The following is a 17326-nucleotide window of genomic DNA, read 5'->3' as shown; positions in this document are numbered from 1 at the left end:
TCTGCCCCCAAGTGTTGGATTAATTTAAAGGGATTGTCCACCAACACATTTTTTTTTATTTTTCACAAGTTTCATTTTTCACCTTCTTATGTCTTTCTAAAGCAGCTTGGTGGGGGAGGGAGTTCCCTCACTGTAAACTATTCTAAATTGATACATTAGTTGATACATTTGTTATCTTTGGCCCTGATGAGCAGAATTCCTGAGTTTCATTAAAGGGGTGGTTCAAGTTCCTTTTTATTATGAAATAGAATGTCTAATTCTAAGCAACTTTTTAGTTGGCCATCATATTTTATTTTGTATAGGTTTTAAATTATTTACTTATTTAATTATTTTTTTTCTTCTGACTCTTTACAGCTTTCAAATAGCAATGTTCTTTAAGGCTGCAAATTTGTTATTGCTACTTTTTATTACTCATCTTTCTATTCAGGCCCTCTTCTAATCATAGTACAGTTTCTTATTCAAATCTTCTTATGGTTGCTAAGGTAATTTGGACCCTAACAACCAGATTGCTGAAATCGCAAACTGGAGAGCTGCTGAATAAAAAGCTTAATAATTTGATATCCACAAATAATTTAAAGTGAAACCCAACTGCACATTTTCTCAGAATATCACTCTCTACGTCATACTAAAAGTTAAGATGAGCAACCCCGTTAAAGACAGCTGTTATAATTGATACAGTAGTTGCTAACATCCCATAGATGCAGCTGAGAAATGTATCAACTAATATAGCAAATTGTAACAGAATCTGCAGCTTAGTGATGTGTGGGTTGAGAAAAACTCAACCTAAACCCGAACCCGTCTGCACCTGGCTTTTCCCCTCTATTTATTGACCCACTTTGTCCCGACCTACCGATGACATAACAAGGGGCACACACGCCTATTAGGTCTCACAACCCGCAAATGGTGTACTAAAGTTGGTCCAAACCCACCCGGCCTGCACATCACTACTGCACCTGGATTACTGAGCTGCCAGACTGAAAAATCAGAGACAGGAACATTAAACTTCCATTTTGAAAAAAAACAGTAAAAAAAATCCAAGATGTAAAGCAATTGAAAAAAGTCTGAACTGAACTGAAAAAAGTTATCCTGCTACATATACTTCAGCATAGCAACTGGTTTTAGCTTTGTTATTTTCAGTGCCACCAAACGTATAATTGTTCTTACTACACAAGAATGTGTTTGCTGGCATAGAATTATGGCATCTTGCTCTATAGGCTATAAGTTAACCTGTGTAACTGCTCCTGTTATGGGGAGCTCAATTTATGGCCACATGCAGCCGGCAATGCTTTAGAACACTTACATTCTAGCTTCTTGTATTTGTATAAGGACTAAAGGAAATGATAAGGAGCTTATGGAAATGTGACTATAGCTGCTTAGGCAAGCTGAGTCAGGAATAACTTCATTGGAGGAAATATTTTGCTCAACATTTACTTTATAAACATAAATATTTAAAATTATCGTAGGGCCCTTTAATATGCAGAGGTGAGCTATTTCAAGAGTACTTACAGCAAGCTGTGGTAGCTGTGGTACTTTTATTTTTACTTTTATTTAACTGAGTTTTTTAAACCAGAAAGACAAAACCATGAAAGAACAAACTCTTTGCACTCTTTGCTAATCTACTGATAAACCATGCAACCACTAAGGTGGGCTATTGGTACAGGTACAGTTGGGAGGTACAATTTTCAGGTCAGGTCTGACCAGAGGTTATTACAAGCACCATGCTCAGACACCTAATTTAAATGATAAACTATTATTGAAAACATATTTGGTTTATTATATCAGTTTTTTCTTCTCTAATAGAAAAACATTTTAGGAAAACAGCAAACATAGCAATGCACAGATTTTAGCAAATTTTTCGAGGAAAAAAAGTGTTCCTTCCACTACTAAACTTATCCAATCAATGTGATAAAGGCCCTTTGAAATTTGATGACGACTTACTCCAGAAGAGCCTAAAGACAGATTGCAGATTTTAGCTAGTGTCTTTTCAGCCCTCACTGAGGTTGGTGGTGGTTCAGTCTTACAATGCTACACAGTGTATGTTTAGCACCCTACTTTTTAACGCAAGTAAACCATCACTGTTCATGCACAGACATATAATTGCTTTCACACACTTTGGACACAAACTTGACTTTCAGTGGTTGCCCTCTTAGGTATCTATTAAAGGGGTTGCTCACCTTCAAACACCTAGTTTTTTTCAGATAGTTCACCAGAAAAAAAGTCTTTTTCCAATTACTTTCTATTTTCTATTTTACCATTTTTCTAATATTGGAATGGGGGGTCACTTAACCTGTAAACTGTTCTAAATTGATACATTTAGTTGATAAATTATTTATCTTTGGCCCTGCTGAACAGAATCCCTAAATTTTATTACATACAGCTGTTGGAATTTATACAATAGTTGCTAATACTCCAGAGATGCTGATGAAAAATGCATCAACTAAATGTTACAAAATGTTATCATTCTAGAGTACTGGATTACTGAGCTTCCACACTCAAACATCAAAGACATGAATATTAAACTTTAAACTTAGTGTTTGAAAAAAACTGTAAAAAATAAAAAATGGGTTTGTTCTACTTCGACCTCCCAAGTGGGTTGTACTGGAACAAGCTATATGTCAATGTAACTTTCTGGGAGATTTTCTTTGGACACATAAGCATTCCCATAGGTCAGAGACTTTTCCAACTATAAAACATACATTATCTCTGTGGCACAAAATCAAAGCTAATCCTAATTGGATATCTAAACACCAAACGATGGCACCTTTATTTGACAATCCGATTTTCTTGCCTGGGCTCCAACCGAATCAGTTCCGTTGGTGGAGTGACAATAACCTTACACATGTACGGCATTTCATACTACATGGCAACATAATGAGTTGGTCAGTTTTAAAGGATAGATATAGTGTCCCAGATCGAGAAATGTATAGGTATAATCAAATTCGACATTACTTATCTTCGGTGCAGAAAAAATGCTCCTTTGGCCCTAATACTTTTTTTGAATCGTTATGCCTCCATCGACCACGTATGAAAGGCTCTCTTAGTTATATTTATCATCAAAGCGTTAATACCCAGCCTATAGCCTCGCTAAAATTTGTACAAAGGTGGAATATGGAACTGACGTTAACGTGGCAAGATCGGGATTGGCAGGATATTTTTCTGAGTGCCAAACGTGCTTCCACCAATGTTTTAGCACAGGAAACTGTATATAAAGTTATTAGCAGATGGTACTTAGTTCCGAGTCGCATAGCTAAATGGAATCCCCAAACCAGCCCTAATTGTTTTAGAGGTTGTTCCGAGGCTGGAACGATGGCTCATATATTTTGGCATTGTACCAGGGCACGACGCCTATGGATCCGGGTATATCACCTGATCTATTCAGTCTTGCAAGTGAATCTACCCAAACGGCCTGAGGATGCTCTCTTACATAAGAGAATTGACGCTATCTCTCGGGCACAATACTCCTTAATTACGCATTTTTTCACGGCAAGAAAGCAGGTGATAGCAAAAGCCTGGCTGACTCCGACCTTGGCTTTTTCTGATGTGAAAATCAGGATAGATGGAGTATTTATTATGGAAAAGTTGAAGTGTATAGCATTAGACAAACAGGAACAATTCGCGAAGGTTTGGGACCCCTGGATCGCCTACCGCTACCCGACCGGGTTTAATCGGTCAGCACTAGTCTATTGAGGAAAGGTCGCCATGATTTTCGGAGGGCGGATAATGAAAAGTTAGTCTTTGCTTACAACGGCCCAGGTTGATAAGGCAGTGGAATTTAGCTTTATTTTATTTTCTTTATTTATTTTTTATTTTATCCTTTCTTTTTCTTCACTAGTATCCCTTTTTTTTTTTTTGCTTCCTTTTCTTTTCTTCTGTTCTGAACTTTACAGTTCTTCTTTTTCCTCTTGAATTATATGTATAAAAGGGAAACGTGTAATGTCTATTCTTTGTATTATTTGGACTTGACACATGTTCAGTTTTCATGTCATATACTATGCTTGTTGTTACATTTGGATTTAGCCACTTCACTGTTAGCGACAGAGATGTTTTCAACGCTGCCTGTGTCTGTGTGATGACTGTAACAATGCTGACGGATTTGTTGTTATGCACGATTTCCTCAATAAAAATTATTGAAATAAAAAAAAAAAAATAAAAAATGGAAAGTGATTTAAAAAAGTCTTTATTTCTGAGGAAGAATCTGAAAACAACCCCTTTAAAATGTGGTGCCATTTAGTAAGCAGGATAATTTAGTAATCCCTTTGTTAACCTTCAAAGCCCTTCACTTGTCCACACCACTCTATCCTCCATATTTAATAAAAGGCACAATGTTTGCTCGGGTGTCTCTTGCTGCTCCTTACCTTTATTATTCCATTCCTGAATTCCACCTCAAGGAACTTTTCCTCTGCCTTTCAAAATTTAATCCTACCTACCAGCACTGAATGATATTCAGTCTTGGCACTCATGGGTCACTATGAATAGGAGCACCTATTACCCATCCACTTAAATGTTCTTCTGGTGAGACATCACAAATAATATTCGGATGTTCACATACATTTAGGGGTAGATTCATCAAGGTTCGAATTCAAAATTAGAATTTGAAATAAGAATTTTCGAGTTTTCAACTGTCAAATTCGACTAGGGAGTTATTCAAATTCAAATATAGTTTTTTTTAAAAAAAATAATTTGATTTTTGAGATTTATAATACTCTGGCCCTTTAAGAACTTGAATTCGACTATTCGCCACCTAAAACCTGCCGAATTGCTGTTTAAGTCAATGGGAGGCGTCCAGGGATCAATTTTTGATTTTTTGGCAGATTCAAATTTGATTTCAGTTTTTGGGTCAATTCCATTCAGAGTTTAAAAGATTCAATTTTTAAATACATTTTGATTAGTTGAATTTGAATTTATGACCTTATATTTTGACCTTTGCTATTTGTCCTTTGATAAATGTGCCTCCCAATTTCAAAGATTTTGGAATACCACAGCACATATAACAGTTTTAGTCTCAGTAATGCCCCTCCGCACCCCTAGAACTAAAGCACTCTCCACTCCTACATATGTAAAGGCTTGGGATCTTCATTTAAGGTATTTGTGAAGACCTGGAAAAGGTGGCAACAATCTGTTGCTCTGTAATTATTTAAGTGATTTGGTGGTGCCTTTAAGAAATAATACCATTTTTTTTTTATCAGCACGTCAGCCCCACAGCAGTGCAAATCACAGTGGGAACAGTAGTCATATCTTGCAGGTGGAAGCAAGTAAAACACTTCTATCAAATTCTTATCAAGTTTTGTAAGGGAACGAATGGAAAAGATTAACTTTAAATGGCACAAGTTACTAAATGTACTAGTAAATAATTAGTCATAAAAAATATTAGCCCTTGACTTGCATTTATTTTCAAAATAAATATATTTTGCATTCTATTACTACTTTAGCTTTATTACCTTAATCTAATGCTAGTTATATGCTAAATTGTAGTAAAGATTTCCATGCTATACACAGTTACTTAATTTAGGTTAAACATTTGCTATTTAGCCTTTATTTTATTATTCTGTAGTCCCTCTGACATTATGTATGATTCAGTCCTAAACAGAAGAATGTCCTGTATGTAACTAGTGTAATTAGTGGGGCCCATTTATGAACAAAGTAAAGAGGTGTACAATAAATAATTGTGAACAATGCGGTGAACAATAAATAATTTCGCTAAGCATGACAGAATGTAATGCAGAGGTAGATGACACCTGGGTATTTTAGAGACATTTTCCTTAATCACTGACTTCCTAAAGCTGGCCATAGACGCAAAGATCCGATCGTACGAATCGTGGATTCATACGATTTTCGGACCATGTGTGGAGAGTCCCGACATTTTTCGTCCGTCGGAGATCGGTCGTTTGGTCGATCGGACAGGTTAGAAAATTTCTGTCGCCTGCCGATAATATCTCTGCGTGTATTGCCTATCGTACGATTTTCAGAGGGAGACTGTCACGAGTGTTGTCAGACATAAGTATCGTACGATTGCTGTCAGGGGCAGAACATTGGGTGATCTGTTCTTATTTGATCGGAATGGTAAAGACTTTGATCTGAATGGTTAGTGGAGGGTCGGGAGATGGGAAAGTCCGATCGTACGTTGATTCGTACGATCGGATCTTTGCGTCTATGGCCAGCTTTATACTTATCATCTACATTCTCACCAGTGGACTGTTTGCCAACCATAATGGTTATTGTGTAATTTCATGAACTTCTCTGAGGTGCAATTAATTTGCAACAAAATATAGGAACCCAGATGTGCAACACCACAATGATCTGAAGCCCCGTAATACTCCACAGTAAATACTCCACAGTAAGTGAAAAACAGCTGCAAAGTTGGCAACTTTAATTGAAAGATAGTTTAACAGAAGATAGAAAGGTCTATTCTTTAAGTGAAAAAATTCCTGATACTCATTCCCGTGCAAATAGACTGGTAGAAGGAATGGAAAAAAGGTGCTTGTGAGGGACATTTTTTATATTTACATGTACATTAGAGGATATTATAGACAGATAGCAGGGCATCGTTTTTTCACATAGTTAAAGAGGTCACTCTTTTAGACCCAAACAGGACTTTCATTTGCAGCATCTAAAAGGCTTGGTGTGGGCAGTGACACTGCGGAATTCTGGGTTTCATTTGGAGGGGTTGGACTTTAGTCTTTTTTCAACCCAACTTAACTATGTAACTATTACTTTTTATTACTCATCTTTATATTCAGACCCTCTCCTATTTATATTCCAGCCTCTTATTCAATTTGAAATAATTTGGATCCTAGAAACCAGATTGCTGAAATTGCAAACTGAGGAGCTGCTGAATAAAAAGCTAAATGTAAATGTAAACCAATAGCAAATTGTCAGACTATAACTCTCTACATCATACTAAAAGTTAATTTAAAGGTGAACAACCCCTTTAAATTCACATTGTTCTTTTTTATGTTTTCTTAGTCAGTTGATCAGGGGAAGGCATATATGCCTCTACAGGAGACTTTCCCACTGATAAGCCTGATCCAGTGCTAATTTGTCTCCAAGCCCTTAATGACTACTATATCTTCGTTTTTTTTATATAAAAAGCTTTTTCCTCTTTTTGCTTTCCACTGCTTCTATGAAGGTGTTACTGCCTCATAGCCTCTAGAGTAGCTAGTTGAGCACTCAGTAATAATGAAAATACTTTAAGTTGAAGTGTAGTATAAAGCTGGTTGTAGACATGCAGATTTTATCCTTATGTCTGATGAACGCTCGTTCATTGAGATCTTTCAACCTAGAATGAAACATTTAGATTAAATAAAGTAGTAAAAAAACAAATCAGATGATGTTCTGGCCATGAATTGACAGAGAGTGATTTTATTTAGCCTCTAAGTTGTGTCTGACAAATAGTAGTGACAGTCACCCACTGATATTATTAGATAGGCAATACATGCCCAGATATTATCTTTAGCCAACTGAAATGTTCTAACCTGATCAACTAAATAACCTATTGCCATGGTACAAAAAATGTCGAGCCGATACACATACGGTCTGAAAATCGTATGAACCTTTGTTTCATATGACTTTACGAAAGCTTTACCAGCTTAAGTTTTACGTGGTTTACAAATTAGCATTTGCAATGTAATTGCTCTTGAAGCTGCTTTGTTGCAAAAACATGTTAAATATATTTGCTAGGTTGGTATTTTTGGAGAACTGTGCTAGTTTATAGTAGAGTTAAGTGAGCTTGGTCAACTCCCTCTATGATGGGTGGCCCACAGTGTGCCAGATTTGATATTTTGCCCCAGTGCATAAGGTGTGTAATAAAAAAGTTGTGTAATAAAAATAAATAATGTTTTATTACACACCTTATGCACTGGGGCAAAATATCAAATCTGGCACAGTGTTGGCCACCCATCATAGAGGGAGTTGACCAAGCTCACTTAGCTCTACTATAAACTAGCACAGGTCTCCAAAAATACTAAACTAGCAAACAAAAATAGCAAACCAAATAATAAAAGAATAGCGAGAAAAACTATTTAATTAATCATTTTCTTTTTACTGTCACAGCAATTTTAATGTATAAATGTATCAACACTGTTTATTATAAGCTTACTGTATACAAATAATCAAAGACCTTTTGGAAAATATGAAGTATCGGTTGTCATCTATCAACTATTTCTAAATGTGGTTTTAAGGAATAAATACATCTAAAAAACTAACCTTGGTAGGAAAACTATGCTAGCAAAGAAAGAACAGGGAGGTAAGCTATGATCCAAGATTTATTTCTGATATATTTCTTATTGTTTAAGAGAACCTCTCTGTATAACCATATGTTAAACTTTTTAAAATTTGTCCTTTTTATGTTGTATAGCAAGGCTGTACATTTCTTATATCTAAATGATCTACCACAACCTTTTCTAAACCTCTTGTGTAGTCACATCCTTCCATTTTCTTGTGATTAGGTATCTCATTGCCAAGCATATTTGAGAGCACAATGTATGTTTGTTTATAGTGATATAGTTTGGTTTGAAGAACAGAAGAAAGTGGGGGGGTCCATTCTAAGATGTGAAAAGTATTTTTTACAGTGAACTTGTGAAATTCCCTCTCTGAAACAGTTGGGCTGGCAGTTATAACAAGGGGATGGGTGACTATTTAGTGAGAGAGAAAATACAAAGTTACTAAAATTAAGTACAAAAATGATCCAGGGACTGGTCTGAATGCCATCTTTGAACTGAAAAGTAAGAAAGGAAAGTTTTTTGAAATTGGAAATGGCTTTAGATTACTTTTCTTAAGCTTCCTTTGGATCAGTCAGTAGTTAGTCAGGTTTCATTTGTTAAAAATATTATATGTAATATACATAAAATATATTTTAAATTATTACATGATTTTATGTTTATAAAACACTCGGAGTTATAGGCTGACTAACTGTCTACACTTGACTTGTAAATATCAGTGATTTCATTTAATATTGAAAGATTCTCAGAAATATTTACATTTTACCCATGCTAAATGAAAAGGTATGGAAATGGAATGATATCAGAAATGTACACTGCTTCTATATTGAAATTCCAAGTGCTGTACAGAAATATTGATCCAAATATGTGACCTTGATGGCAATGACAAGTTAACAAGAGTAAACATCAATGTGTGAGTGTGCAGCATATGTCATTCTATTTATTCCCCAGTCATATTTTTGGTTGTTGGTATCTGCTTTTTAACATCAGCAAACGTTACAAATTAACAAAACATCTATAGCAAACCTTGAAAATGCCATCTTAGTTGGAAAATTCAAGGGAGAGTATTTGCTTTCCTTCACCCCTCATCCAGTCACGTGGCTCTGAATTCTATATTTTTTTTTACTCTTTAAGTAGTATATAAGTGTTCCACCAGAAAGCAAAAGTTATCCACTTCAATCATGGCTTTCCTTTGGCTTGTATCCTGCCTGGCTTTAGCCACCACAGTTTATGGTAAGTTTAAGAACATTCTTGAATTCTGTGAATGAAGCTGAAGGGGACAGTATTATGGATCTAATTTTTCTTGTCAGAAAAAGTCATGTGGCAAATAGTTGAATGCACATTGCTAATAAGAAAAGAGAGGAGATTCATTTTTAATGGACGAGAAATTGTAGTTCAGCTCCAAACTTCACAGACCCCACTATTATTTATAGATGTGTATATGAAATATTTTCAAGTTTCTTATATATTGGACTAATATAAGTTACTGATTCCTCCAGGCTGTGGCCAACCTGAAATCGCTCCAGTAGTGACTGGCTATGCCAGGATTGTGAATGGTGAGGAAGCAGTTCCCGGTTCTTGGCCTTGGCAAGTCTCCCTGCAGGTAATATCACAATCTGCACTGTAACTTTTACACAAGAAAAATATGGAGTGCAACAAAACAAGTGCATTAATATAATAATAATATATAAGGTATATAATATACTACCAAGGGACTAAAGTTTATAGTATAGTACATTATTTATACAATAATATGCATCATATTGCTTTAGGTTCTAATTTCTTTTTGATAATTTTAAGGAATATATATATTTATTTTTCCTTTCTTTTACGCAAGATATATAGTTTGACAATTCCTAAGCTCTATAAATGCTAAGCACATAAGAGTAACACAACTGGGTTTTTTGTTGTTGCAAAAGTAATCTCAGATTCCCCAAACCAATTTCTTATGCTGAACATGGAACCCCTCAGTTCTTCGTTCTTCCATTTCCTAAGAATGTCTCTACTGGCTGGTTTTAGAGCTATATTACTGTTCATGGGTTAGAAGAGTGAAGGCTTACAAACAGCAAATTTAGTACCATCACCAACACTTACTTTTCTAGTTCACACACCAGCAAGTAGAAATATAGTTTTATCACAGTTGGTAACTTGAAAGAATCCTTTTCTCTAATGGGAAGTTTGCTTCATAGGGGTATGCAAATAAATTCTCTTTATCTTTGAAAACTTTAACCAGCAATATAACTACTATCTGGTTTTAGCCCTGCTAAGCTCTTCAGAAGGATTATATTAAACAGAGTAACATCTGTCAACAGCTTCCAACTAACATGGGTTTTAAATTTATAAATATGCCTCAAAGGCCCTAGCCTTTATGAAAAAATGGAGAAAGGGAAATGGAGAACAAAAATGAAAATTAGAGGAATAGAGAGAGCAGAAGGTTGTGGATAGCAGTTAGGAAAACAGAAGAGCAGAGAAGAGAGTAGAAGAACTTCTGGAATTAGAAGGGGTGAGCTGAAGGAAAAAGAGGTAGAGGTAAAGGGAGTATAGTTAAACAATATTCTAAATAATATTACTGTGTTGTTTTTACAGGATTCCACTGGATGGCACTTTTGTGGTGGGTCCCTTATTAGCAATGAGTGGGTTGTAACTGCTGCTCACTGTGGTGTTGGGTAAGCTTTGAGACTTCTCTCTGTAGAAATAAATAAGTACAGAAAATAAAATCCCATATACAAATATAACATTTTTAGGCTAACTGATATTAAAAGGACTTTTGTTATTCAACAACATATTTTTATAGTTTTCGTCTCTGTAGTTCAGTTTTCTGAACACAATATGTCTAGTTTATAACAGTCAAGGTGTTGTTTCCATGGTTTGGCCTAGCTTTATCACTGTCATTTGCCAATTAATAGTCAGATACTTCATGTAGACAATGCCTTTAAGACAATCTCAAAGTTTTTATAACGGTGGTTCTTTAGATATTGACTGACACTTCAAAATAGGTGACCACACTTCCTTATACAGACATTTACCAGAAATGTGGCAGAAAACCTTTGGAACAAGTAATGCTCACAGTTTCTATACAACTTCTTATAGGGCCAGAGATAAAGTGGTTCTTGGAGAGCATGACCGTGGTTCAAACGTGGAAAAAATCCAGTCTCTTGCTGTTGCTAAGGTATTTACTCAATGTACTTCAGAATGACTTGGGTTGCCTGTTATTATATAAAGCATATACAGTATAAATCAGGATTGTAATTCTGCCAAAACTGATTGAGGATTGGGTGTAATTATTGTGAGACTATTTACACATGTATCAGGATGGAGCCCTTCCGACAGTTGATCACGTGAACATTCAGGGCACTTAAAGGAACAGTAATGTCAGTAAATTAAAGTGTTTTAAAGTAATGAAAATATAATGCAGTGTTGCCCTGCACTGGTAAAACTGCTGTGTTTGCTTCAGAAACACTACTATTGTTTAAATAAATAAGCTGCTGTGTAGCAATGGTGGCAGCCATTCAAAGGAGAAAAGGCTCAGGTTAAACAGCAGATAGCAAATAAGCTCTGTCTTTCTAATGGTGTTATCTGTTATCCATTAGTTAATCTGTGCCATATAGCCGTTTTTCAATTTCCGTCATTGCTCCACAGCAGCTTGTTTATATGAACTAAAGTAGTTACATAGTTACATAGTTGATTCAGTAAATGCCTTTAAGAATGGCTTGGATGATTTTTTGGACAGACATAATATCAAAGGCTATTGTTATACTAAGCTCTATAGTTAGTATAGGTATGGGTAGATAGAATTTAATTAAAAGTAGGGAGGTGTGTGTGTATGGATGCTGGGTTTTCATTTGGAGGGATTGAACTTGATGGACTTTACCTTTTTCAACCCAATTTAACTTTTAACATGTAACTATGTAACTATGTAACTATATAGCTGTTTTTCAATTTCCGCCATTGCTCCACAGCAGCTTGTTTATATGAACTAAAGTAGTGTTTCTGAAGCAAACAGATCAGTTTTACCAGTGCAGGGCAACACTACATGATATTTTCATTATTTTAAAACAATTAGGGGCAAATTCACCAGGGGTCGAATATCGAGGGTTAATTAACCCTCGATATTCGACTAGGAATTAAAATCCTTCGACTTCGAATATCGAAGTGGAAGGATTTTAGCGAAAATAGTTCGATCGAACGATCGAAGGAATAATCCTTCGATCAAACGATTAAATCCTTCGAATCCAACGTTTCGAAGGATTTTAATCCAACGATCGAAGGATTATCCTTCGACCAAAAAAACTTGGGAAAGCCTATGAGGACCTTCCCCATAGGCTAACATTGGGTTCGGTAGGTTTTAGATGGTGAACTAGGGGGTCGAAGTTTTTTCTTAAAGAGACAGTACTTCGACTATCGAATAGTCGAATAGTCGAACGATTTTTAGTTCGAATCCTTCGATTCGAAGTAGCCCATTCGATGGTCGAAGTAGCCCAAAAAACACTTCGAAATTTGAAGTTTTTTTACTTCGAATCCTTCATTTGAGCTTGGTGAATTGGCCCCTAACATTTTTTGGTGTTACTGTTCCTTTAATAGCCAAACAGCAAACATTGTATCATCAATAAAAACATTTTGTAGAATATGTCTGTTTAATTAAATTGACTTTTTTGGCAACAGGTCTTCACACACCCACAGTGGAATTCCAACACAATCAACAATGATATTTCCCTAATTAAGTTGGCTACTCCAGCTGTCTTCAGCCCATCTGTGTCTCCAGTTTGTCTGGCTAATATTGGAGAGGATTATGTTGGAGGACGCATCTGTGTTACCAGTGGCTGGGGAAAGACCAGATACAACTGTGAGATCCAAAGGCTAAATCCCTTTTATTTTACGGTGGTGGTGGAGGGGTGGTAGTTGGTAACAGAGATTTAAAACAGATTAATAGAAATCTTAATGATTGTCAAAACTCTCTCCTTCGTGATTAGTTTGTTATTTTAATATATATCAAAATGCCTGTTATTAAATATAGCCATTGGTACAGCCTTCCACTAAATGTGCATGCGTATTTAGAGCCTTACCCATTTATAAAAAAGGGGATGCTACTTAATCATCCTCACAAGCCCTGCGCTGGCTAAACAAGCGCTAGGAGTGGAGGAGTAAACAATATGAAAATGAAAGAAAAGACAGGATGGGGAAAAATGGAAATCAGTATAAACAGGATTTCTAATAACCAAAGGGTGAAAATAGAGCTGCAATTTTCTTATAGTAAATTGGGATAAATCTAAGTGAGAGCTTAAGGAAAATTTTCTTAAATCTCAAGTATGCTGTTGGGCTAAATCCATGATTACAGTTGCTTTTGGTTTCTTCTTACAGCATTTACCACTCCAAACCAACTGCAGCAAACTGCTCTGCCTCTGCTGACAAACGATCAGTGCAAGAGCTACTGGGGAACTAATATCCTTGGCACAATGATCTGTGCTGGTGCTGCTGGCTCCTCCTCCTGCATGGTATGTATATTTAACATTTATATTAATACTAGCTATTCGATCAACCCAACTCTCCATAGACTTTACCATAATATAACCTGATACCTCAGCTAACTTCTCCATTATTTCTCTTTATGGAATGCCTATGCTATGCTACACCACTGATCATAGCTGTTTTCTGTATCAGATCATTTTAACTTATTGTATTATAATGTATGTTTCAAAGTTTCTTTGAAATGTATCCTTATAGTTTCTAACTTTTATAAAGTATTTCTAATAGTACAGTATTGTTTTTGACGTAGATGTTTCCCTTGTTTCCACACAGGGTGATTCTGGTGGACCACTTGTATGCCAGGACAGCGGTGCATGGTCACTTGTTGGCATTGTGTCCTGGGGAAGCAGCAGTTGCTCAACAAGCACTCCAGCTGTGTATGCCCGTGTCACAGTTCTCCGTTCTTGGGTTGACGAGATTGTTGCCTCCAACTAAAACAGTCCTATAAGAAGTACAGAAATTACATTGTCAAATGTAATTTAATTAAATATTCAGTCCTGGAATAAAATGTCAGTGAAAAAAATTCTTGTTTCGAGTAATTGTGGCATGAAGGGTCTGCACTTCACTTGTTTAAATATTTTAGAGCACTGATTTGCTTTAGAGTTCTTTATATAAATATCAAACTAAATGGACAACATAAACAATAGTTATACATATTTATGAACTGCTATTTTTAAAACAACAGCAAGATGGTAAGAAAATTATATTTTAGTGTATGCAAAGGAAAGCAGCAACTTTCTATCTCTTCTCTCCACAGTACTCAACAATACATAGGCTTAAAGGAGAACTAAAGCTTAACTAAAGAAGTAGGCTAGAAATGTTGTACATTATGTTTTAGGCTTCTGTACCAGCCCAAGGCAACCACAGCCCTTTAGCAGTAAAGATCTGTGTCCCCAAAGATGCCCCAGTAACTCCCCATCTTCTTTTCTGCTGATTCACTGCACATGCTCTGTGCTGATGTCACTTACCGAGCTTAGGGACCAACTCACAATATACAGGACACATAGAATATAAATGTCACAGTATTAATAATTAATACAGATAATCACTACATGGCAGCACAGAAACCAGTGAGATTAGCATCAGAATTTAATAATCAGCCCTGTAGCATCAGCTTATATTACAGGCCAACCTCATTTTCTGCTTGATAATTTTCAACAATCCCTAAATTTAGCTTCGCCTACTGAGAATGTGAGTGTCACAGACACTTTCCAAGATGGTTACCCTCTGTGGCAAGTTTGAAGTCCTACATTATTGCTGCTATTGAGAAGCTAAAACTTTAGGCTGGTGCAATAAGTTCAGTATATAAAATATGGCATTTTTAATTATATAAATTTTTGGGGTTGATCATCCCAGCCATGATCAGGGCTGGGATGGATGTAATGGTGTAGCACCCAGGGTAGGGAGCAGGTCTGGGTCCACGACAGCCATTTCCCACCAGGATTTTAAAGGTGTCCCGCTGGCCCTGTCTGAACTTGCTGCTGCCTGCCCTGACTTCTACCTGGATTTTGACTTTGAGCTTCTTAACCTTTGGGTTATTGTATTTTATAGAGTTTAGTTTTGCATTTATAATCTTCCAGTCACTATTCAAGTGGAACAACTTTGTCTTGGGTTGAGACTCATTTAAAATAAGGGGCAGAGAATGCAGAATATGATACAGATGCTGAAATCAGTGTTTTCTGTGAGCGTGTCTATCTACCTGGGCCATCTTCTGACCTAGTTCCGCAACTTATTGCCTCTATTTATATACTGGCACAGACCCACCCCCTTTTGTGACATCACAACGGACGCGGTTATATAAAGAGGGAAACGGGTTAGGGTCGGGTGCTGGTGGAGGAGCAGCGGGTTAGGGTCGAGTGCAGGTCGAGTTTTGCTCCAAACTAGCCTAGCAACCATGCATTGATTTGAATAAGAGACTGGAATCTCAATAGGAGAGTGTCTGAATGGAAAGTGTAATAAAAAGTAGCAAAAACCATAAATTCATAGCCTTACAGAACATTTGTGTTTAGATGCGGTCAGTGACCCCCATTTTCAAAGCTGGAAAGTGTCAGAAGAAGAAGGCAAATAAAATTGTAAAAAAACAATAAAAATAAATAGTGAAGACCAATTTAAAAGTTGTTTAGAATTAGCCATTCTATAAGGTACCAAAAGTTTACTTAAAGGTGAACCATTCCTTTAATAGCAGCAAAGACTTTGAATCTGGAATAGAAAATATGGTGCTGGTCTTCATTTATGCCCATTAATGCATGTTTGTGAATTCCTCAAGTCACATTCACTTTGGGGCATACAAAATGATAAATAGTAAGCTGAGGGAAGTCATCACCCATATAAACTCACCAAAATTATGCAATCATGAATCAGGAACCTCCCCCTCACAGTCACATTATGTCTCTCGTGTATAATAACTTTGCAACTTGAATATTTATTTTATAAAGGTAACTAGAAAGAAAAGGGGATTCCAGTAATAAAACATTACCTTGTAATTGGTCCTTACTGGGATATAATTAATCAGTATTGCAGGCAAAACAATCCTATTGGGTTTATTTCATGTATAAATGATTTTTTTAGACTTGAGTTTGAAGATCCAAATACCTTGTGTGAAAGGATCGGAAACCAAAGATCCTTAACTAAAAGCCATTGACACTGGTAAAACTGATTTTCCCCAACCACAGCATTTTTGAAAGAAAGGACACAGATTACCAACTTTAACATTTATGGGAATCAATCTAATACCAGAACCTAATAGGGGAACTAATTGGGACTGTATCCTTCTACAAAAAGAGTTTTTTTGGATTAGAACTTTAGATACTGTGCCCCTCAGGGATTACATTAGTTCTTTTACCCTGTTCTTGAATTTGCTTATATAGATTATTCTTTAATGTTTTTATAATACAGGTATGGGATCTGTTATCTGGCAGGGCACGTGCCTAGGGCGCAAAGATGGGGGGTGCCAGGCACGTAACTTTTCTGCTGCATATCCCATGTCTGGTCCCCTCTCTTCCAGTCTTTTTGTGCTTCTGCTCCTGAGCACGTTGATTCATGCATGTGCTCGCTACAATTAGCACATACGCGCTAGCAGCAACTAAGATTTAATTATTCCGTATTAAAGCCAAAATTAAGATATTAGGTTTATTTATTGTTTAAATTATTTTTTAGTAGACTTAAAGGGGGTAATTAACCTTTGAGTTAACTTTTAGAATAATGTAGAGAGTGATAGTCTGAGACAATTTGCAAAAATTACCATTGCAACCATTCATTGATTTGAATAAGAGACTGGAATATGAATAGGAAAGGACATGAATAGAAAGATGAGTAAAAGTAGCAATAACAATACATATGTAGCCTTACAGAGCATTTGTTTTGAGTTGGGGTCAGTTCCCCCATCTGAAAGCTAGAAAGAGTAAGAAGAAGAAGAAGTCAAATGACTATGAAGATTTTCATTCATCCAGGTCATGGTATATCTATACTAGATATACCATGACCTGGATGTATGAAAATCTTCATAGTCATATTGCCATTAATTTTGGAGAGAATACTCTAAAACTGGTTCGGGAATATGAAACAGCAAGAAAAGAAAGAAAGAAAGA

General features: G+C 36.2%; 1 protein-coding gene across 1 annotated transcript; it reads left to right on the top strand.

Moving 5' to 3' along the window:
• The first annotated feature begins 9339 nt into the window (after positions 1-9339).
• LOC108713635 (chymotrypsinogen A-like) lies at positions 9340-14272 on the top strand. Its single transcript, XM_041590072.1, has 7 exons — positions 9340-9449; positions 9716-9819; positions 10803-10882; positions 11307-11385; positions 12879-13059; positions 13575-13708; positions 14013-14272. Exons 1-7 carry the CDS (start codon positions 9398-9400, stop codon positions 14172-14174), a joined length of 792 nt encoding a protein of 263 aa, XP_041446006.1. The 5' UTR covers positions 9340-9397; the 3' UTR covers positions 14175-14272.
• The last annotated feature ends 3054 nt before the right edge of the window (positions 14273-17326 follow it).

This window comes from Xenopus laevis, chromosome 4L, assembly GCF_017654675.1.
Source record: "Xenopus laevis strain J_2021 chromosome 4L, Xenopus_laevis_v10.1, whole genome shotgun sequence".
Lineage (NCBI taxonomy): Eukaryota > Metazoa > Chordata > Amphibia > Anura > Pipidae > Xenopus > Xenopus laevis.
This window is presented reverse-complemented; position numbering and strand designations above follow the sequence as displayed.